This window comes from Sinocyclocheilus rhinocerous, unplaced genomic scaffold, assembly GCF_001515625.1.
Source record: "Sinocyclocheilus rhinocerous isolate Xijiao unplaced genomic scaffold, SAMN03320098_v1.1 scaffold636, whole genome shotgun sequence".
Taxonomy (NCBI): domain Eukaryota; kingdom Metazoa; phylum Chordata; class Actinopteri; order Cypriniformes; family Cyprinidae; genus Sinocyclocheilus; species Sinocyclocheilus rhinocerous.
The window spans coordinates 67,124-91,782 of NW_015660893.1; the positions used below are offsets into that span (position 1 = coordinate 67,124).

Below are 24,659 nucleotides of genomic sequence, written 5' to 3' on the forward strand. Positions count from 1 at the left end.
TTTGATCCTGTAAACAAATGTTGGTTTTCACGAGACTCACCGGCGCAACGCCGACCTCATACGTCATCCTCCCGGAGCTGCTTCCGTGTACAACAGTGTGGTCAAGCTAGATTACATTGATTATTACATTTTAAATATGGATATTTTTCTTACAAAAACGCATCGATTCGCTACAGGAGGCCTTTGTTCACCCCCCGGAGCTGTGTGAGGCACTTTTTATTATGGATGGATGCGCTTTATTTCACTTCTTTTGGACTGATGCACTGCAACACCCGCTGACTGCCATTAAACGGCATGGAAGGTCAAACTAAATTTTTAATATAACTCCGATTGGATTCATCAGAAAGAAGAAAGTTATATACACCTAGGATGCCTTGAGGGAGAGTAATTCATGGGCTAATTTTCATTTTTGGGTGAACTAACCCTTTAAGATGAGACATTAATTATGTATGTAGGTTGTTTATAGGGCCCTGCGATTTCTGTGATGGAGGTAACAAAGATGGAACCATGGAATCCAGTCATAAAAATGAATTTATATAACTTTATAATGTGAAATATCATGGAATTGGGATGAATAAATCAAAAATACCACAGAGTGTAAAAAAAAAAATGGATGACATGGCACATGTCCTCTTTCTTCCACTGTTGAAAAGTAAAGCCAAAACGTCCCAAGATGATCTTCCAGTGGGTCATTAATTGTTCATTATTGTTTAAGAAATATCACAATTTAAATTAATTGGATTTCCACCATTTTTTATATTAAATTTAAATAAAACAGAATGCAGAAAAATTTAAATAGACAACATTGAATTTCTGTAAAAAAAAAAAAAAAGACATTTCAAAGGTCACTAATTTTAATAAATTCTTACATTGTTAAAGTTTTGTAAATTCAACTGATTGCCTAAAGTTGATTATTGAAAACGGAATCCAGGAAAAATAAAAACTGAAGAAGAAAAAAACAAACAATTTAATATGGACCTAAATTTGTGATTAATGTGTTTTTGTTTTTAAATACAGGTCTAGTAGTCAGTCCACGGACACTGAGAAACCTAAGTTATCTCTCCCTATGTTTGGAGCCATGAAAGGAGGGAGTAAATTCAAACTGAAGACTGGAACAATAGGAGTGAGTCTTTTTACATTTATGTAGGAATAATATATATAATATGTAATATATATGTCATTAGGCACTGTAATTAGTTCTCTCTCTCTCTCTTTCACCTAAATGTGCAGACGTTACCCCCAAAGCGAACCAGTCTGCCTCCTGAGCTCTTCAACATGAAAGAAATGCCCTCTAGTGGTGAGGAAGAAGAAGAGGAGGAAGAAAAAAGCAAGAAGACAGAGGATGCAGTCACAGATGGTGATATGGAGGTTGTTCAGTCTGCAGAGACGACCAGCTCAGAACACTCCAGTGCAGACAGAGCTGAAACTCAGACACACTGCCCTAATGGTTAGACATTTACCAAAATAACTAACCACTGCCTTAAAAGTGCTGTGAGGGGGGATGGTTTGTAATACAATATTTCCAAAGTAGTGTAATTCTATTTCTGACCACAAGAAGTCAGTGTTGTGCTACACAGAGTCTAATTTTACTTAACTACCACTTTGGACAAAATCTCATCCATAATATTAGCCTGCAATCATAGCTAAGAGATATTTTCTCAAATATTTATTGTCTAGCTAAAGGAGACCATGAGGACCAGCCTGCTAAGATAGCTAAGAAGTCTCCCCATCTTCAAGATAAAAGTGCCTTTCGTCCAAAAGGTAGAATCACATATTCTGTGTGTATGGTTTCATGTATTCTGTGGCATAACTTCTTTGAAATGTGAAGTGTGACTGTCTTAAAACATGTTTCTTCCATTAGTCCTGCTTCTATCTTTACCTTTAAGTGGATAAAGGCAGTGACAAATGTCTGATGCACTTTGTTTTTCATTATGATTCATATCCCAACAGAAGAAATTGACAACGGTGTCTCAAAAGTTCCAAAGACAAATACAAAGAAGAAAATGATTGGCCCAAGCAGGGTAAGTATTGTAGTAGTAAATAATTATGCATGTGCAAAATTATGCACATTATGCAACAGCTCTACTTAAGACATAAGATATGTAACCAATGATTAGTAAACAAAAGTGATAAATAAGTAGCCCTAAAATAAAATAATAATAATAAATAAATGAATAAAAATGTAAGAACATTTAGAACACAAGAAATCACAAAATGAAGTTTGTTAGTTTATTAACTTATAAAACTACTGATATACTATTCTAAATTAAGACAAAAAGTATTTCGATATTTTAACGAGATATGTCCAAAGCAAATATGATTAATTGCATGGTAGCTCTGCTAGCTAGAACACTTTTTGGATACAAAAAGCAAAACAGTTCTTTTGTGAAATATTGTATTAATATTTCAAATTATCACTGTTTTTACAAGATCACTCTGCTAGGTAGAACACTTGTGTGATCCTTAAGTGTGTAAATACTTTTTGGGATCACTGTATGGATCTGAACATGTAGAATTTGTCTGTAACTTACAGTAAGGTTCTAGAATTAGTTTTCATATGATATTTCATATGTTAGTTTTCATATGATATTTAGACATTTCTACCTTTATTTCTAGCCTCCTGTGACCATGTCTAAGCAGTACCCAGGAGATGACCCCGACTACTGCGTTTGGGTTCCTCCATCGGGTAAATAGCTGCATCTCTTTACCCCTGATGACTGTGATATAATTAAGTCCTGCCTGTACTGTTAAACAAAAACCCTAAACAACTGCTTGTTTCTTTGCGCAGTTAGAAATATGCATCAAAAATCAAGCATTCTTGGCACTGCACCCTTTAATCTCAATTTACAGGCTTTCGCTGAATGCTAAACATTATATTAGCTTTTGATCTTAGGACACTTCAAACACAGTTCTGACATTTCTGGGGATTAGAGAAGTTGCTTTATGGGAAAACACATTGATTCCAAGCCAAGGAACTTATTTTAAAGTCAGGAGGTTATTATAAGATAAGGTTCTCTGTTTCTTAGGGAAAAAAAGAGAGAGCGAGATCCAGTTTCTGCCAGAATCCATTTTTGTCGGTATGGTGCTTAAGTTGTAATTATGTTAAGCTAACAAATGGCCCTCGTTACTATACTGTATTAGCCATATGGCTATCTATGACTTTATCAAAAGATAAAGACATAATGCGTTCTTTAATCTGCTTTGAAAGATTTTTTGCTCAATGTAGACTACTGCTCAAAAGCTTGGGGTCAGGAAGATTTATTCATTTATTATTCAATTTTATTCAGCAAGGATGTATTACGTTTATCAAAAGGGACTGTTTATCTAAGTATCCTAAAAATGTATCACAGATTCCACACAAATATTAAGCAAATATTTCTTGAGCGCCAAATCAGCATATTAGAATGATTTCTAATGGATCATCTGAATCAGAAGACTGGAGTAATGGCTGCTGACAATTCAGCTTTGCATCACAGGAATAAATGACTTTTTAATATAAATAAATTTTTGTAAAATTGTAATATTTCACAATCACACTCTTTTACAGTATATTTAATTAAATAAATGCAGCCTTGGTGACACTGAGGCTTGTTTCAAATATATAAAATGACCCCAAACTTTTAAATGGTAGAGACTTTCAGATTATTAGAGACGTTAGACATTATTAAATTATTGCCCATTACCCACAATTCGTTTTGTGACGCCATAGCATTATTGATGACAGAATGAAGTGATTTATTGAAATGTATATTTTCAGTATGATCTGTCCTCTTTAGATGTTGTCTTGCAAATTCATTACTGGCTAATCCATTTGTATATGAATATCTATGCATAAAAATGGAACCTTAGGAAATTATTCAATTTTATTCAGCAAGGATGTATTATGTTTATCAAAAGGGACTGTTTATCTAAGTATCCTAAAAATGTATCACAGATTCCACACAAATATTAAAGGGGTCATATGATGCTGCTAAAAAGAACATTATTTTGTGTATTTGGTGTAATGAAATGTGTTTATGCGGTTTAAAGTTAAAAAAACACATTATTTTCCACATACTGTACATTATTGTTTCTCCTCTATGCCCCGCCTTTTTGAAACGCGTCGATTTTTACAAAACTGCAACTTTACAGATCTTCTTTATGCACCAAGAGCTTGTAACACTCTAAAGAGAAAGGAAAAAATGAAATCGCATCATATGACCACAAATATTAAATATTTCTTGAGCGCCAAATCAGCATATTAGAATGATTTCTAATGGATCATCTGAATCAGAAGACTGGAGTAATGGCTTCTGACAATTCAGCTTTGCATCACAAGAATAAATGACTTTTTAATATAAATAAATTTTTGTAAAATTGTAATATTTCACAATCACACTCTTTTACCGTATATTTAATTAAATAAATGCAGCCTTGGTGACCCTGAGGCTTGTTTCAAATATATAAAATGACCCCAAACTTTTAAATGGTAGAGACTTTCAGATTATTAGAGACGTTAGACATTATTAAATTATTGCCCATTACCCACAATTCGTTTTGTGACGCCATAGCATTATTGATGACAGAATGAAGTGATTTATTGAAATGTATATTTTCAGTATGATCTGTCCTCTTTAGATGTTGTCTTGCAAATTCATTACTGGCTAATCCATTTGTATATGAATATCTATGCATAAAAATGGAACCTTAGGAAATGTCCCTGCTGCAGAAAAAGTGATTATCGTGAAATCCTTCTCATTATGAAAGTCAAATAAATGCTTTGTAATTGCCATTTCATGTTGTCATTAACCAGAAAAGTTTAGCAGGTGAAACAAAGAGACCATTTTATCCCGTGTGTCTGTTTTGAACAGGTCAGACCGGTGATGGTCGGACACATCTGAATGATAAGTATGGATACTGAATACAGGAAGGAAAGACCATCCTCTCTGGATCAGGAATGGAATCAGCCCAATCGTTCATCTTAGCCCTTGGAGTGGACAGATATATCATTTTTTCCCATCTTCATTTCCAAACAGTGAACTTTTTGACAGACCTTTCTAGCACTTGTTAGTGGAAACTGTTTGGTCCTGTGACTGAGTTTCACTTCCCTTTGCCCTGTTTTCATTCAGACACATCCATTTTCCACACCTGGTCTGAGACCAAGGATTTTTGGAGTGGAGGTAGCTTAAGGTTGGGGAAAAGATGATTCTATTTTCAGGGTTGTTTTAATGGGCAAACTATCATTTCTTCATATTTTGGAGTTTCTGTTTTGCTGCTTATTCAATTCGAAATGTATTCCATTTGATGTTATATTTTCCTCAAATACATCATGCCACTGTAATGTCAGTCCACTTATGTTTAAGCACTTCTGTTGTTGACAAATCTCTACCCACAGCTTGCTGTTCTGGGATCATTTTAACAGGCTTAAGCAAGCTCATTGACCACTCAATCCGCTGTTCTGGGTTCATTCTCGGAACAACGGCGGACTCCCTCCTCAGTTTGGCTGAGTGGACACGCTGCGTATGGCGAGAGCTCCTGTTGGACGCGCTTCTGTTGACTGCTAGCGATGCCTCCTTAGAGAGAGGCGGCTTTATCAGCCATCTGGACACTTGCTTGGCATTCTAGATTTGGAGCAAGCTGTTAATGAATCAGTCTGTGTGTGTGTTTGTAAGAAAGGGAGTGAGAGTGAGCTCCGTGTACATTATTTATGTGCGTATTCACTTCTCTTGATATTAATGAAGAGTGACTCAGTGTTGGTGATGTGCGAGCTTGTGTGTGTTGGCGTCTCCGAGGATGGATTAGGCCCCCCACATTCGCTACTACGCACTGGTCTCTCTGTTTATCCAACTCTTTTAGTGCTTTTGAATTCTCCATTGTTTGGAGAGCATAATTAGTCACATACAAAATGTGTATTTTGTTACTTGTATTTTGTAAAAATAAACATTTACGCTGTGTCTCATCAACTTGGGGTCTTGTGTTGAAGTGTTTGGGGTATTTTAAGTTATAACCCTATAAAGCCTACTTTATCATATTTGCTAAGCAAATTTCTATGGCCTCTAAATTATCAAAAAGATCAAATGCTTTCTGAAAAACCTGTACAAAAAGCCCTTTAGAGTAATTCTAAAAATGTTCCTCTTCAGGTCGTGGTACATGCGTTTTCTTTCTTTTTTCTGATTTTTATAAAGTTAATTTAAAAAAATATATAATAATTTGCATTGTAAGTAATATTGTAATATTGTTACAAGCTTGTTCATTTAAGAAAAAAACGTTTTATTTAGTATATTATATTTATATTTAAATATATTTATTTTAATTATTTTAAAAAGCATGTTCAAGGCAACATTTAAGGCATGTTCAGGCATGTCTCTGGATACACTCAGTTTAACCCACTGGCAAAATGAAGCAGCACCAAACCCACCAGAATACTTGCTTAAATGAAGTTATCACATTTGTACTACATTATCTCTTAATTATCTATTATTAATAATAATAATAAATGATATATATATATGTGTGTGTGTGTGTGTGTGTGTGCCAAGAAAAGGCCTCTAACACTAGCTTGCTCTATTCTTTTTCTATTCTAGCGGTTTTATTTTTATTTATTATATAATTAAAAATTTACTAGGTTAAGCTAACTGAGACCGGCTTTAGCACTTGCAATTCATTGCTCTTTTGTTGATTTTGATTGCTTCCTCATTTGTAAGTCGCTTTGGATAAAAGCATCTGCTAAATGACTAAATGTAAATGTTAATGTAAATATATGATTAATGCAATAAGGCAACGACTGCCTTAAGTCTGGAACTCATGGACATCACCAGAGACTGGGTTTCCTCCTTTGCGATGCTTTGCCAGGCCTTTACCGCAGTAACTGAAATACTTAACTGAAATACTTCAGTTATTGTTTGTTTGTGGCTTTAGTTTTGTCTTTAACAAGTGAAATGCATGCTCACTTAGCCATTGCAGAATATTCCATTGTTTAACCTTCAAAAACCCCTGGGTTGCTTTTGCTGTGTTTTGGGTCATCGTCCATTTGTACTATGAAGCGCCGCCCAATCAAATGTGCTCCATTTGACTGACTCTGTGCAGAGAGAATATCCCTATACACTTCAGAATTCATCCGGCTGCTTCTGTCTTCTGTCACGTCACCAATAAACACCAGTAGCCAAGTGCCACTGGAAGCCATGCATGCTCATGCCATCACCCTGCTCCACCATGTTTCACAGATGTTGTATTCTTTGTCGCTTTGGATAAAAGCATCTGCTAAATGACTAAATGTAAATGTTAATGTAAATATATGATTAATGCAATAAGGCAACGACTGCCTTAAGTCTGGAACTCATGGACATCACCAGAGACTGGGTTTCCTCCTTTGCGATGCTTTGCCAGGCCTTTACCGCAGTAACTGAAATACTTAACTGAAATACTTCAGTTATTGTTTGTTTGTGGCTTTAGTTTTGTCTTTAACAAGTGAAATGCATGCTCACTTAGCCATTGCAGAATATTCCATTGTTTAACCTTCAAAAACCCCTGGGTTGCTTTTGCTGTGTTTTGGGTCATCGTCCATTTGTACTATGAAGCGCCGCCCAATCAAATGTGCTCCATTTGACTGACTCTGTGCAGAGAGAATATCCCTATACACTTCAGAATTAATCCGGCTGCTTCTGTCTTCTGTCACGTCACCAATAAACACCAGTAGCCAAGTGCTTCAGAATTCATCCGGCTGCTTCTGTCTTCTGTCACGTCACCAATAAACACCAGTAGCCAAGTGCCACTGGAAGCCATGCATGCTCATGCCATCACACTGCTCCACCATGTTTCACAGATGTTGTATTCTTTGGATCATGAGCTGTTCAAAGCATTCTCCATACTTTTTTCTTCCTATCATTCTGGTACAGGTTGATCTTAATTTCAGCCACAATGCTTTTGCGGAAGTGGTCTGGCTTTTTTAGATGTTTTTTGGCAAAGTCTAATCTGGCCTTGTTTGCACCTTGTGGGGAACCCTCAGACACGCCTACTTCATGGAGAGTGTTTTTCACTTGGCTGGATGTATCAAAGACATATCAAAGAGCTGTTATTCCTTAACCTTTCCTCCAATTGTAATGAGTACAATGAGTGCAATACTCTCGAATTGAAGTTAAGGGTGTGCACTTTAAGCCTGTATTAATTATATAACTGTAACTCGAATATGTTTTGATCAGCAGCTAAAGTAATAAAAAATGTTCCTGTGTCCAAATATATGGACCTGGCTGTATATTGCAAACAGCCATATATATATATATATGATTACTTATACTTTAGTTACTGATGCTTTTATACTCATTTTTTATATATATATTATTATCTATATTGTGCAAAAGTACATTTTTAAAATACATTTTGCATTTAGCCAAAATGTATTTGAAAATAGGAAATTTTCTTGCCCTTTTTAAGTACATTTTGTAATATATGTTATTTGAAGGTTCAAATAAAAAATAAAATGCAGAACAATACATATTCCTAAGCTGTGCTGTTTACAACATTATATATTGCTGTATGGAAAACATTCTAAGCAATTTTATCAGACTACATTCAAGGAGGTTTTTTTTTTCTTTTCTCCAGAAAGTTGTGAGACATAAGAGTTCAGTGTGGTCAACAGGCCAACTGTTCAGCTGACAAAACATGCTAATGTTTAAAACTATGAATTGAATGGGGTTTGCAAATGCTATTTGCAACTCAACTGCTTTAGATCACTTTGCATGGTATTTTACGAATGTCCCATGTGCTAACTATACCCATTCCAAACTCCAAACTGAGTGTGTACACACTGCTTATCCTACAGGAAACTGGATTTGAAAGGCATCTGATTGAACCATATTATTCTAGAGTATCTTCTAATCAGGCTGCACACACCCATCTTGATGTCTTCATTTCTGGCTTACTTCCTTCATCCCCTCATCATAGCTGGGCACTGACATCACTCTCTGGTTCCCTGAACACAAACACACAGCTTATTGCTCTGTTTGGGATCTGGCACAGATAGGCCTGTGGAATCAGCCCACGCTGGAATGAGAATGCTCCTTTGGGGTGGATATGGAACCTGCAATGTTGGCAGACTCACTTATCGCCCGGCACACGCACATTCACAGTAAAAAAAAATAACAACCTTCACACAAACATCTTATTACATCAAGAAACAACTCTCATGAGAGGGGAAAGTGGCTTTTGTGAAGCATGTTTATGTAATCAGGGTAAAATGAGACACGGACATTTAGATGCCCCTTACATATGCATCATTCGCATTGAGGCAAGGTTTCCAAAAGGGGTTCCACAAGTTGGTGAAAAGTTAATTAATTAATAAAAATAAATAAATGGGGCAGCACAACTGTAAAAATAAATAAATAAATAAATAAAAACTGAAATTGTGATATAGCTTAGTGTGATTATCAAATATTTTATTAAATATTATATACAAGTATAGCATCTCAGAGTTGCACGGTTCACAGTAAATGCAAACTCCATCTTTTCATTTGCTGAGCTTAGTGTCCATTTGGGAACATAATGTGCTGTAGGATCACTTTATTTACACATTCGCAAAATTTCAAACCTTTTTGTGGCCAGACATTTAGAGCATTATGCCAAAATAAAAGTTTATGATTTAAAAACTTAAAAGCATGATAGTATGAACTTTTTACAAGTGAAGAATTTAAGACACAAATATTAGTATTGTAATGTTGTTGAAAATAAAAGATTATGAAATATCACATATTATTAATTTTAATTATGTATATATAATGTATATTATAGTACATTTGTAATTTACAATATTTGTCATTTTTGTAATAATAAGAGATAAAACTACTTCTACAAAATAACTTTGTTTTGGTCAGTCATTAAGCCCTATATCTAAATAATTTTAAAATAAAAACAATCAAAAAAACATTTACATTTAGTCATTTTGCAGACGCTTTTATCCAAAGCGACTTACAATTGGGGAATACATAAAGCGATTCTTCTTAAAGAGGCAAACAGACACAGGACGTGCTTGTAATACCAAGGTTTAGGCATTGGTCAAATAAGTACAAGCTAGAAAGGGAAGGAATAAATAAAGAGAAAGACAAAGTTTTTTTTTTTTTAATTTAAGATGAAGTCAAGTAGTGTTGAAAGAGATGAGTTTTCAGTTGTTGCTTGAAGACTGTCAGGCATTCAGCATTCCGGATAGGGGTGGGAAGATCGTTCCACCAGCCAGGAACGGTGAATGTACATATCTCACTTGACTATTGTTCATATTTCCATTCGTTAACCTCTCGTTATTGTGCGCTCATCACACCCGAGGTTGGAGAAAGGGACAGGTAAGAAGGTCGCGCGACATACATCGTGCACAGGTAGACATTTCCCTATATTGTATTAGACACACTAGTTTAGGGGCGAGCTCCACCCACTGTATATTTTGCCTTTTGATAGTTAACACTAACTAGGGCAGGTAGCGCGTCACGGATGCAAAGACTCTTTTCGTTTTCATGGTTTTCTTTTGGCAGTTAGGTTGGTGGTTGGGTCACTAGGTAGCTTGGTTTTTCTTTTTGTTTATTTCTTTGATTTGGAAACCGCCTGCGTCCCTTCTCCAATTCTCTTCCAGTTACCCATCTTGTGTTTACATTTACATTTAGTCATTTTGCAGACGCTTTTATCCAAAGCGACTTACAATTGGGGAATACATAAAGCGATTCTTCTTAAAGAGGCAAACAGATACAGGAAGTGCTTGTAATACCAAGTTTTTAGACATTGTTCAAATAAGTACAAGCTGGAAAGAGAAGGAATAAATAAAGAGATAAAAAATTTTTTTTTTAAATGATGAAGTCAAGTAGGTTCGAAAGAGATGAGTTTTCAGCTGTCGCTTGAAAATTGTCAGGGATTCAGCATTCCGGATAGGGGTGGGAAGATCGTTCCACCAGCCAGGAATGGTGAGCGAGAATGTTCTGGAAAGTGATTTTGAGCCTCTCTGTGATGGTACCACGAGGCGTCGCTCACTAGCGGATCTCAGACTTCTGGAGGGGATGTAGATTCGTAGTAGTGATTGGAAGTAGGCGGGTGCTGAGTCTGTGGCTGTTCTATATGTAAGCATCAATGTCTTGAACTTGATGCGAGCCGCAACCAGTAGCCAGTGCAGGGAGATAAAGAGAGGTGTAACGTGGGCTCTTTTGGGCTCGTTGAAGACCAGTCGTGTCGCTGCATTCTGAATCATTTGTAGAGGTTTGATTGTGCTTGATGGAAGTCCAGCCAGAAGAGCATTGCAGTAGTCCAGCCTAGAAATGACAAGGGCCTGGACAAGAAGTTGTGCAGCATGCTCCGTTAGAAAGGGCCTGATCTTTCTGATGTTGTGCAATGCAAACCTGCAAGATCGAGTAGTCTTTGCAATGTGGTCTTTGAAGGTCAGCTGGTCATCAAAGGTTACACCAAGATTTCTGACCGAAGTTGATGGGGTAATTGTAGAAGAACCTAGCTGGATGGTGAAATCATGCTGTAGAGTTGGAGTGGCAGGGAAGACAAGAAGCTCAGTCTTTGCCAGGTTGAGCTGTAGGTGATGTTCTTTCATCCATGCCGAGATGTCCGCCAGGCAGCCTGAGATCCGTGCAGTTACCGTTGGATCATCTGGTTGAAATGAGAGATAGAGCTGTGTGTCATCAGCATAGCAATGGTAGGAGAAGCCATGTGCCTGTATGATGGGACCCAGTGATGTAGTGTATATGGAGAAGAGGAGGGGTCCAAGAACTGATTCCTGAGGAACCCCAGTGACCAGTTGATGAGCTTTGAAGACCGCCCCTCCCCAGGCCACCCTGAAAGACCTACCAGTAAGATAGGATTCAAACCAGCGAAGAGGAATCCCTGTGATGCCCAGTGAAGAGAGGGCAGACAGGAGGATCTGATGATTGACAGTGTCAAAAGCAGCAGATAGATCCAGCAGAATAAGAACTGATGATTTGGAATAAGCTTTTGCCATTCGCAAGGCTTCCGTAACTGACAGTAACGCAGTCTCAGTTGAATGGCCACTCCTGAAACCTGACTGGTTAGCATCCAGTTTGTTGTTCTGTGAAAGAAACAATGATACCTGGTTGAAAACAACTCATTCGAGAGTTTTCGCTATGAACGGAAGGAGAGAGACAGGTCTGTAGCTATCTGTAAGTGAAGTGTTTAATGTAGGTTTTTTGAGCAGTGGGGTTACCCGAGCCTGCTTGAATAAAGTGGGGAAAGTGCCTGTGAGGAGAGATGTGTTGATGATATGTGTGAGTGCTGGTAAAAGTGTAGGAGAGATTGCTTGGAGAAGGTGTGAGGGGATTGGGTCTAGAGGGCATGTTGTAGGATGGCTGGAGAGGAGAAGTTTTGATACTTCTGCCTCAGTGAGGGGACAGAAGGAGAAAATGGGAGTTTTTGCAGTGGGTGTGGTTGGTTTGAAGTCCTCTGTGTGGGGGGCTGAGAATTGACTACTGATTGTTCTGGTTTTGTCTGTGAAGAATGTGGCGAAATCATCAGCTGTTATAGAAGTGGTGGGAGGTGGTGGAGGGGGACAGAGGAGAGAATTGAAAGTTTTGAAGAGATTACGTGTGTCTGGAGCGCTGTTGATCTTGTTGTGGAAGTATGAAGATTTGGCAGTATGGACTTCAGCAGAGAAAGATGAAAGCAAAGACTGATACATACTCAGGTCTGACGGATCTTTTGATTTGCACCATTTTCTCTCTGCTGCCCTGAGTTTGGTCCGATGCTCACGAAGAACATCGGATAACCAGGGGTTAGAAGGGGCAGCCCGTGCTGGCCTGGAGGAGAGAGGACAAATATCATCTAGACAAGAGGTTAAAGTAGAGCATAAAGTGTCAGTTGCTGCATTCACATCCAGCGATGAGAAATGAGTAGGTGAGGGAAGAGAGGAGGATACTACAGAAGAAAGATGGGAGGGGGAAAGAGAGCGTAGATTTCGTCTAAAAGTAACCGGTATAGGGGTTGGTGGTGCACAGGTAACAAAATGTAGTTGAAATGTAATGAAAAAATGGTCAGAGATGTGTAGGGGTTTTACCGAAATGTTGTCTGCAATACAATTGCGTGTGTAAATTAAGTCAAGTTGGTTGCCTGATTTGTGCGTGCTTGTAGTGGTAAGTCGTTTGAGATCAAATGAAGCAAGGAGTGAATGGAAGTCTGTAGCATAAGGCTTGTCCAGATGAATGTTGAAGTCGCCAAAGAAGTGGACTGCCATCCTCCGGGAATGAGGACAGCAGCCCATCCAGCTCCTCTAGGAAGGTGGACAGAATTTGCCCATGTAGTGAATTTTGCTTTACAGTAGTGCAGTCTCAGTTGAATGGCCACTCCTGAAACCTGACTGGTTAGCTTCCAGTTTGTTGTTCTGTGAAAGAAACAATGATACCTGGTTGAAAACAACTCGCTCGAGAGTTTTCGCTATGAACGGAAGGAGAGAGACAGGTCTGTAGCTATCTGTAAGTGAAGTGTTTAATGTAGGTTTTTGAGCAGTGGGGATACCCGAGCCTGCTTGAATGCAGTGGAGAAAGTGCCTGTGAGGAGAGATGTGTTGATGATATGTGTGAGTGGTGGTAAAAGTGTAGGAGAGATTGCTTGGAGAAGGTGTGAGGGGATTGGGTCTAGAGGGCATGTTGTAGGATGGCTGGAGAGGAGAAGTTTTGATACTTCTGCCTCAGTGAGGGGACAGAAGGAGAAGATGGGAGTTTTAGCAGTGGGTGTGGTTGATTTGAAGTCCTGTGTGCGGGGGGTTGAGAATTGACTACTGATTGTTCTAGTTTCGTCTGTGAAGAATGTGGCAAAATCATCTGCCGTTATAGAAGTGGTGGGAGGTGGTGGAGGGGGACAGAGGAGAGAATTTAAAGTTTTGAAGAGATTACGTGTGTCTGGAGCGCTGTTGATCTTGTGGAAGTATGAAGATTTGGCAGTATGGACTTCAGCAGAGAAAGATGAAAGCAAAGACTGATACATACTCAGGTCTGACGGATCTTTTGATTTGTGCCATTTTCTCTCTGCTGCCCTGAGTTTGGTTCGATGCTCACAAAGAACATCGGATAACCAGGGGTTAAAAAACAAACTATATATATATATACAGTATATATATATACTTTTTTTCTTTACTTGCATATCATGACCATTAACCGACATCAGAGAATGCATTTTATGTCTGAGCAGCTTGGCTCAATAAATAGTTTAGGGGAAATTATATTATTATTTATATATATATATATTATATACATATATGTGTGTGTGTGGGTGTGTGTGTGTATATATATATATATATTTTTTTTTTTTTTTCAAGTAAAGTAACAAGACACAAACTGGGAAGAAATATTTATTCCCCTCCTTTGAGGCATAGAGACAGAAAAGGACAAATTTTCACATGTTGCAAGCATGTACTGCACTATATGCCCCATAGCTATATTTCAAAAATATTGTTCACCCTCTGGTTGGCCTAGCTTATTGACCCTTACACGGGTTACAACTGCAGTTTACATTCAGTAAAAAGTATTGAAGTATGCTGCTAAATACATTACATCCACAATCAAAATGCTCAGAAGGATTGGTTCTGAAATATGGATAGGATTCCTGCTGTCCATATTTAAGATCACATGTCGAGTTCTGTACTTAATTTTCTACACGTCAGAAGGATAACACATAGGCTATGTTTGGAAAGGTATACTAGCATACTCATCTTATTTCTGCCGTATGTTGTTTGTATAGTGTGAACAGTATGCACATTTTCTGGAAAATACTATATCTCACAGTACACTGTTCGACTTAAACTTCTATTTCCAGTGTGATTAATAAACCAAAATATTTTTTTCCAGAATTTAATGCAAACTAACCCTTTTTTTTTATTTTTCCAATATAAACAACATACTCTTTTCAAACATTTGTTGTAAATATAATGTACCCATCTTTCACATTATATTTTTTTAAAATAGTACGCTGTATACAATGTGTATTTTGCAGTATGCAGTACGCTAGTATTCAAATGTACTACAGTAACATGGTGAACTTTGTCTAAAATGTTCCTCTAGTGTATCAGCACTGGCTTACATGACCAAAATGATCTTTAAAACAAAACCTGAGTAAAACCAAATGAGCAAAACCTGAAAAACCCAGAGAAAGTAAGAGTTCCTGTCTTGGGGAATAAAAGAAGAAGTTAATATGTTTCACATATGGCCAGCTAAATCAAGCCTGGCTTAAATTGCACAACTCACAAAGATATATAGGCATGTACCACAAGGTTAAGCTCTTTTCCTGTCAAATAGCCACTCTGTTTGAGGTTTTCAAATCTATCAAGGGGCCAGATCAACACTTCATCAAAATAAAAAAAGAGGAGGCCTCAGCGTTTCACTGCAGTGCTACATTATTCCATTTTTAGGAAGCAATGTTCTATGTTTATTCATTTTAAACTGGTTTAATCCATGCATTCCTAACAGCAAATGACAAACTATCAAATACAGTTCTTTATTTTTAAATTTAAATAGCTCTGCTGGCCTAAACTGACAAATACCTGCAATTGTGGGAAGACTAATTATTATAAACTAATTATAACAAATAGGTCAGGCACTCAGGCTTTCCTAGTACATTTTAAGACCACATAATGCTTTTAAAACATCATATGACACACTATACCCCTTATACATGGGAAAGAATGAACCCCTCAACCCCTAACATCTGTCTTGTCAACAAGTTTGGACCAAAACTCATCCAGGCGATGAGACTGTTTGTCTTCTCTGGCTTCATCCACCAATGACTTTTTTCTCTCTCCTTCTTTGGTTCATTGCTTTCTTGTTTCTGAGCCCTCATACTCTCTGGTCATGTCCCAGACCTCAAACCCCCATGATGATTTTCCCTCTCCCCTAACAGGCCCCCAGATAGCCGCTTCCCTCTCCATCTCTAGCGCTCACCTGGAACGTGGCCAGCAGAGAGACAGGGGCTCTGAGATAAAACAAGGGGCCCAACCACTACATGTGCAGTTGGGAAAGGACAGAAAGTGGAGAGTGAATGGAAAAGCATTATTATTATCATCAGTGTTGGGCAGTAGCGTCACTACATTTCTCAATAGCATGGTGGTAAGCGTAGCTGTTTTCTGAATCAAATAGCTTTTCAGTAACAAAGCTCTTTTGTTGAGCAAGTAGTGCGGTAGCGTCCACACAAGCTACATTTTCCCAAACATTTCTGAAGCCCGAGCTCAAAACAGAAATACAACTGCTAAGGGTAAGTGTCACCCTCACCACCATACACGGACCTGTGTAGCCAACAGAAGTACTTCGGTATGACGGTGACTTCTTCTTCTTCTTCGTGTTTTACAGCGGTTGGTCTAAATTGAGCATACCCATGCAAATACAGGTGCATACGCATTCAGTGTAGTGAAGCTTCATTTAATATAGAGTTAAATGCTAGCTTAGCTCACTACATTTTCCAGGTAGCTTGTCCAACACTGATTATTATAGGGTTACTTTTGTATATTAGAACTAAATGACAAAAATTATTGATTGAAAAACATTTTCACAAACTGAAATTAATGAGATATTCAAATAAAATAAAACAAAGAAGTATGACTTAGGGGTTTAGGGGGATAAATGGCCATTAATATTCAGTAATATTATCGATTTAACCATGATTTATTGATTTATTCTCAATCAGATGAGAGTAGAGCTGGATAATGTCAGTAACTTTGCAATTCAATGACATTACTGTCTTCTGAAGAGTTGCTTATACATTGAAAAAAAATGTGCAAAAACAATATTTACTCAGAAATCACATTTTCACAATTAATTAAAACAAGCTGCAAGTAACACACTGAATTATATGTCAAATTCTAAAGTCGAAACATTGAAATAGTATTTTCTTCCATGTTTTAATTACAACTTCAATAATGTTTATTTACAACTTCAATTGTTTTATTATTTTATAAATGATGAACTTCACTTTGTGACATTGACACAGTTAACTCATTTTTAAAAAATAATTAAAAAACTAAATGGAGCTGAATAATGACACTTGTCTTTTGTAGAACTGCTTTATAGCTCAAATTGATCATATCTATCTATGCTATCTTCACATGCAGAATTTTCAGACCTAGTTTGGGAGAAGACATTCAGTCCTCCTGAATATATTGCATTGCTGCATTCACATTAGAGACTTTAAATACAAAAGGTTATGCTTTTTTTAAAGATGTGAATAACTGACTCATGTTATGCTGAATTCTCAAATCATTCATCGACCATTGCTAAAAGCTTCTAAAATTATATTGAAATTAAAATTTGAAAATAATATTAAAATAATACATTCGAAAACACTAAACTATAATAAGCTTCATGCGAAAGTAGTGAAAGAAAAGAAATAGAGAGCCTGAAATGAACAGTATATGTGGCCACCCAAGGAGGATTTTTTTGAGCATGTCTGATCAAATAGATATACATAATATGGCAATATAGAGTCAACAATCAAGGACAAAATGCAAGGGAAAAGAGAGTGGGAAAGCAAAGAGAGTGGGAAGAGCGAAAGAAAGTTGAAAACAACAACAAAGTGGAGGAGTGAAGAGATGAACATCTTTCTCTCTATGACTGTAGATCCTGCAACAGCCGGCACTCTATAAATGGAAAATGACTTCATCCTAACACACACACACACACACACTTCCTCTCCCTCTCCCTTTTCATCCCTAGCTCCTCACCTCTTTCCATTAATCTAATAAAAATGGTCATCCAATCTCCTACAGATGAAATGGAGGTTTCTGGATGTTCAGTAGAGATAAAGACAATTATGCAACAATTATTTTGCAAATAGAACATTCTATACAAAGTAAATCTGCATTTCAGGAAGCTAGAATAATTTTTATTATTATTTTTTTTTATTATTACATTTTAGATATGAGAATATAATATATTAGATATGAGAATGCTGTGGTATTTAAACGTTACCGAAAGATATCTCAAAGAATACAATGGTATTACCACCATTCTTTTTTTTTTTTTTTTTAAGGGGCCCCTAAGAGGTGACACAGATTGTGTTTCTAATGCATTTCTCTGACTCCAGCAGCCTGGTCTGCAGCCAGGGTTGCCCAAGAGTGTTCCAGTTCCTGTGCCATGCATGGCAGGAGGAGGCAAGCAGGAGTTACTGTTCTGCAGTCCAAAAAGGTGGCGAGCTCATAATGACGTCACACACTGGCATCACTGAGCTCGGGCCTTCTGGACCAGTGTGACGAGTGCCAAAGAAACACCCGGGGTCCACGGCCATGGCTATGAGGGTCAGCGGGTGCACTTTGGCCAAGCTCCAGTACACAAGGCATGCTCACATGTCAGTGTTTTATAAAGCAATCTAACCACTCTCATTCAATGAAATCATGCTACTACTGTTTTATCAGATAAAACTGAACCAAGACTAGAAAATCAAGACTAGAAAAAAGACTAGAAATCTTTAACTATTTTATCCATAAAAAAAAAAATGAAAACATGTTCCATGTATCCATTAAAAAACATGTTCTACAAGATTTGAAAACCAGATAATGTTCAAATATTTTTTTTTAAATTACACATATATTCTTTGTCAACTTTTTGAAAAGTGTGCTTATGCAATCATTCTTTATAATAGATGACACTTTCTTTAATATTTTGTTATCTAATGCAGTGACATTCATACAGTATGGTTGAAGTGTCTGAATACTTTTTTGGGGACACTTTTTTTTTCTTTTTGACACACTCACCCGAATCTTGATAGTCCTTGTTTTCCCTCCACAGTTCTTTTTTAGAAGCATTTTCTGAAACAAAAAGCAGAAAGGAGAAATTGTGGTTAAAATGAACGCCATAAACCTTCCGTAAGTCTATACAAAGCCAAACTCCACACAACAGCACAATGAGGAACAAGTTTTCATATTGTAAGTATAAACATTTACTGCTTTTTTGCCCTTGAGCTGTTCTGGAAGAGCCCTGGAAGCTCTGGGCCACTGTTTAATGTAACATAGCAAAACATCCTGTGGGCCGCCTCCTCAGGACAACCATGGAAATCTGTTTGCTTTCCTTACCCAGAACTCTACTGTCAGTGCTAAATTAAAGCCTGGTGACTCAAGAACAGAGGTTAACAGGAGTCTAAGCTGTTCATTACACTAAAAACAATCAGTGATCCTCATACAAAACTTTTATGATAAAAAAAAACCTTCAATGAATGAAAAATTCTACATTATTTACCCTCATTTCAAACTGTGTGACTATCTTTCTTTTGTAGAACAAAAAAGGGGATGTTTAGCAGAATGTTCAGGCTGCACCAAGGACCAGGGCTATCAATGGACCAAAGGCAGTTTTACAGTTTAAAAAGACAGTTTAAAAGTAGTCCAAAAGACTCATGTGTCATATTCCTTTTTATAAACAGGAATGGACTAAATTTAAAAGGTTAGTTCACCCAAAAATTATGTCATTAATTACTCACCCTCGTGTTGTTCGAAACCCGTAAGAACTTTAAGTCACTGATTATCTTGAGTGAACTATCTCATTCACTCTGAATGTTTTTGTTGTGTGGAAAAAAATCCGCATTTTTTCTTTTCCACAAAACAAAGAGCGTCATACACAACAATGACAACCCATCATTAATGATGATGGAAATAACCCTCCGTTTCTTTAGAGATCATTTAAAAACATCATATTACAAACAGGGCTTTTCATTACAGTAAAAACAACCAGCTTTCTTCATAGCTTGTATATACTGGTAATAATAAATCTATAAGAAAAACCTAAAGGAAGATTAATGCACATTTCAAGCAGTGTCTTTGTTCTACAAGGGAAAATCCCAGTAAAAAAAAAACAACCCAGGAATTGTCAAATTTGTCCAGATCTGAGTGACTGGAAGGCAGCCATGATTAAAGCCCAAGTGGAGTTTGAAATGAGCTCGGCCTCATTTCAAAGTTCCCAAAAAAGGAGATAATGTCTGTCAAGCTCACTCAACCATGGAGGGCCTCATTTAGACATCTGTCAGACAAACCATTCATTTCACTCAAACAATAGCTGGACCCCTGCATTTGAGATATAAGTAACTGCATATGTGCAGGAATGGATTAGTTGGTAAGGATTATTAATGAAAAACATACTAACATATTAACATAACAGCTGTCGTATATAATTAAACATGTGAGACGTAGAAGAGTGAGGTTGGACGTGGATTATTTCATGTTTACAACTTCAGCCAATAATGCTGATAAGACTTAGTAAGACTTACTATGTTGTGGTTAAAAACGGATTTGATTTTTAAAAATTTAAGCAAAAATATCTTTTAGCAGCTAACTTGAATAGTCTGCCATATTGTTTTTCCATCAACACCTCCCATTCCACTTGATCAAGCACACACACACACAGTGCACTCTGAGAGTCAAATGGTCCTCCCAGCCATCTTCATTCAGCTCCTCTCTCTCTCTGTTCTCGCCTTTTTGCTCTTTCTGTCTCCACATATCCTTTTTTTTCCACTCTGCACAATCTGGCCTGTATATTTGAACACCTGAAGACAAAACTACTAGGTTTACTTGTCCTACTTTGCTGTTTCATTCACTCACAGATTCACTCTATTGGGCTTTTGTTTAAAGTGAGGGAGGGGAGCTGACATCTGTCATCCTCTCTTTCTCTCTGGAGGTGGCGGGCACAAAGCCCTGGAGCACATGGAGTTGTCTGAGTAAGTACAGTTGTGTGCATTGTCCTGCAATGTTTTCAAACTCAGCCATTGAGTCAACAAGAACTGTTGGTCTGAAACAGTATTTTGCAGAGATTTTGCATCAGAATCGAAGATGATCTTTGGAATTAAATTATTTAAGAAGAACTAACTTTTTTCTAGGGTTGCACGATTAATCGAATGCTATTGTCATGCGCATCTTGTCAGTAAAGCCGGTTCTGTGACCGCCTTTGCGATTTAATTTCGATTAATCGTGCAGCCATACTTTTTTCCCAAGGCATTTTCACAATGACTGGTCCTAAAGTCTTTTTGATGGTTGTATGTAGTCAATTCGCCTCAAAATCATACAGGGTTTCCTAGCAGAGTAACCAGAGTTTCCCATATTTTTGCAGAAACAAAAAGTGTCCACATAGTTTCGCCTTAATAGAAAAGTATCTATCGTTTTATAATTTAAAATCTAAACTTAATTTACTACTGTTTCTAATGCAATAATATTTACAAATTTTTAAGTCTGACTTTGTCTCTAAATACTTTTTTATAATTTTTTGTGTGAAAAAATACAAATATTTTAACCCTTTTAAACTATGAACAACTGCTTCCAGCCAACTGTCCTATGAATTTATGCTTAACGTAAACAATGCTTAACCCCTGTGCTTGCATCACGCTTCACAGTGTGCTAATTTTTATGTCAGTATGAGTATTTTTCTCACACGCACTTATCGCTTCATTCATTTGAATGTTTTTTAAAGCATTATCCTTGAGGGTTCCTTCTATTTGCATTATACAGGCTTAGACATGGATTGTTTTTCTAAAAATCTCAATTTGTTTTGCAAAAAAGAAAGAAAGTCCAATACATTTAGGTGGAAAATCCCTTTAAACTGATCTGTGTAATTTGTTCATAGTTTGTACAGCCATTTGCTGTAGGTCTCAAAGTAATAATGTTTTTTGGTAATATTCTAATCTGATTTGCAAACTCTTCACATTGACACACTGATATGGCAAAGTGCCCCATCTTTTTTGTCTTTGTCCCCAGTTCATCCATTTGGACACGGCAAGCATGTTGTAGCTCGGTTGAGCGAATTTGACCCCCTTCCAACTCCCATGGTCTATCCTCTTCCCACCTTTTCCGTTTTCCACATCCATTTCTTGAGCCTTTTTGCTGAAATATGTGAGTATCACATGCTGCAATACTATTAGGACAATTTTTAGTGACTAATTTTAGGAAGAATTTCTTCCACATTCTTATCAACCTTTGTACTTTCCTCTGATTTTAAGGGACGGTTGAGCATAGGGTTAAGACTATTAGTGTTTATAGAATATGATGCTCAAGGACCAACAAAAGATGGTTATGTCATCTCTTGCAAAATCACAAAGTTTCTTGTTGGCTAAGTAAGAACTTCAGGGAAAATGAGTGTCTCTTACCTGCTGCATTTTCTCCAGGTCCAAGCTGGGGCGACCTGGTTCTCCTGTGTAAGCGGGCCGGTGCCGCCAGTAAGGCATGGAAGGTTGTTCAAAGTGGCTGAGAATAATGGGCCGGACAGGAAGGCGGGCTGGGGTGTGGGAAGGCTTGAGAGCTCGAGGAGGAGAGGAGCTGAAGAGAACAGGGCTGGGAGAAGTGGCGCTCAAGAAGCGGCTAACCTTTTAGTGGCTCCGTATAACACGTTATTTGTTTCACGCTTCGGGCACACCCCTAACCCCTCCCCCCGATGTCATCGTCCATCACGATGTTTCACTGTAGACATCGTCCGATGCCAATTTGGTAGACATCACCCAACCCTAATGTAAATGTGTTATTCTATGCATTATCTATGTAATATTATACATTTTATGAATTAGTTGTTGAAGCCCTGTATGCTATAGATATATGCATGTGGCAACACACACACCTCTGTCAATCTGTGCCAGCTCTTGGTTTTCGCCTTCTGAATCTTCACTCTCCCCCCCTTCCTCACTGCCATGGTAGGAAATCTGTTTCAAAAGCAAAGCAAAGGTCAGACAATCCTGAATCACAATGATACAAACAAGAATACTCATATTGTCACATCCCACAGCTCACACAAGCAAATGGAAAGTGTTTTTCATGCATCCGTATTCAAGTTTAATAGCATAAAAGCACAACAAGACCAGTGACTAACACTTTTTAGGAAACCTTCTAATATTACAAAGGGTGAGACAAACATATGCAGTAAGTGCTGAATGTTTCTTGCAAACAATCCAACCTAAACAAACGGATTATCAATTTACTCAGAAACTTCTTGCAATTTCTAAAGAAAATGTGTGTGATGATTACCCATGCAGAAGATGCCTTCAATATGCAAGGGTGATGTGGGTGGTTGCCAGAGCAATGCTATGTGGTTGCTAAGGTATTGAGCGTTTTTAGCATGTTATGCTTCGGTTGCTAGCATGTTCAGAGTGGCCCAAGTCTGTTCCCTTGATATGCAAGTCTATGGGATTTTTGTTTTTGGCCCGTTTTGTCATTTTCCTGCTACTATTAAAACAGTAATAGAACACCTTAATAATCTACATGAATCATGCCAAATAATGTGATACATCAAAGTTTAATATCCAGTATGCGCAATATTTTCAGTAACGCTTGCCTTCGAAATCAGCACTAACCATTCACAGATCCACACCTCAACTGAGATGAGAGAAGATGTGATCAGATTAGAATGTGTGATAAAATGGAAAAGATGTGCTCAGTAAAGTTTGAGTAAAGATCCGAAAGTGTGAAAAGGAGAAACAGAGCATGAGGTTAAGAGAAGTAAAAACAAGAGGCACACCCAATACCACAACACCAATTGCTATGACAGCTTAGCTGTGTCCCATTGTAAATTCATTTAGACAAGATTATTTTAAGAGCAAAACTGATTAAAAGTCTATCAGCGAATGAGAGAATGGAACAGAGAGAAAACCCAACAGATTGCACCAGTAAAGAGTTAAGTAACACTGCACGGTAATTACCTTGTCCAAGCCCAGCTAACCAGCTGCCATCTGTTCTCAAGTACACATACACACACACACAACACACCCCACTTCTCTTCTCATCTCTTTTGCCTTTCACTAAGCAAACAGTGAGAGAAACTGAATGACTCATATGTGTCACTCTTTCTCACATGCACTAAGATCTCACGGCAGCTCAGGGCCCCCAGAATAGCCATTTCCACTCAGCAAAATACAGTCTGTCTCGGATCTCAAAGTCACCACAAATTACCATTCCTCACCACCAAAACCCCTGCCAGACACTGTCTTTGGTTGTAAGAAGCTATACTCTAGGTTTTCATTTAGTATTACGTACTTAGAAACTACGGCCCATTACACACTGTGTTCGAGAGCATTGCACAAGTTTTAGGGGTGATAACCATACAAATAAATACAGAGTGAATGCCCTTATTGCTCCATGTGTGTGCAGAATACACAAGTCAGTCCCACTAGGAGAAAAAATAGCTGTTTAGTTTGCTTTTGTTGCAACCAGAACTTTCCTGGAAAGAGTTTGGTTGTATAAATATCATGCCTGTAAATTCTGTTTGTACAGAATCGAATTACGAGTATTACACACTGAGAGGGGAGAAGGTACAACAATATTCATCTGCAGTAGAAAATGTATTTTCAAAATGGATTAGTTAGTGGGTTAGTTCAGGAAACCCATATATAACTAGGCTGGTTTACTGTAATAACTGCTCAGACATGTTTCTTTGCGATATATGGTTATTAATGCGCAGTCCTTTAATAAGGTAACCGGACAGATATTCAATAAATAAAACGGCTAAATAATGTACTGTATTTTGAAATCTATCATTGAAGTTGCTGGATTTGTTATTTTTTGGTAGTGGAAACCAAACAAGATATATCCTCCTATACTTTCACTGTAACTGACCACCATTCTCACAACAAGTATGTGAAAAGGCAACAAATAGGTCACTCAGTGTACACCAATTATTTCTATTCAACCACAAAAAAAAACTGGTTTGGACACATTGTGAGTCTACAACTTGCGTCACCTGTACAGTTCACGACCC

At 37.5% G+C, this 24,659-nt stretch overlaps 1 protein-coding gene across 2 annotated transcripts in view; it reads left to right on the plus strand.

Moving 5' to 3' along the window:
* Positions 1-5,931, plus strand: part of LOC107726082 (kanadaptin-like) — a 12,257-nt gene extending 6,326 nt beyond the window's left edge. Inside the window, exons 9-14 of one of the 2 annotated variants that reach the window (XM_016535562.1) lie at positions 1,018-1,123; positions 1,198-1,447; positions 1,678-1,761; positions 1,951-2,021; positions 2,617-2,686; positions 4,851-5,931. In XM_016535562.1, the coding sequence (XP_016391048.1) occupies positions 1,018-1,123; positions 1,198-1,447; positions 1,678-1,761; positions 1,951-2,021; positions 2,617-2,686; positions 4,851-4,900 (631 nt within the window). In that variant the 3' untranslated portion in view covers positions 4,901-5,931. Of the gene's footprint in view, positions 1-1,017; positions 1,124-1,197; positions 1,448-1,677; positions 1,762-1,947; positions 2,022-2,616; positions 2,687-4,850 lie in introns of both variants that reach the window. The other variant, XM_016535563.1, reaches the window with a different exon arrangement.
* Positions 5,932-24,659: the final 18,728 nt, after the last annotated feature.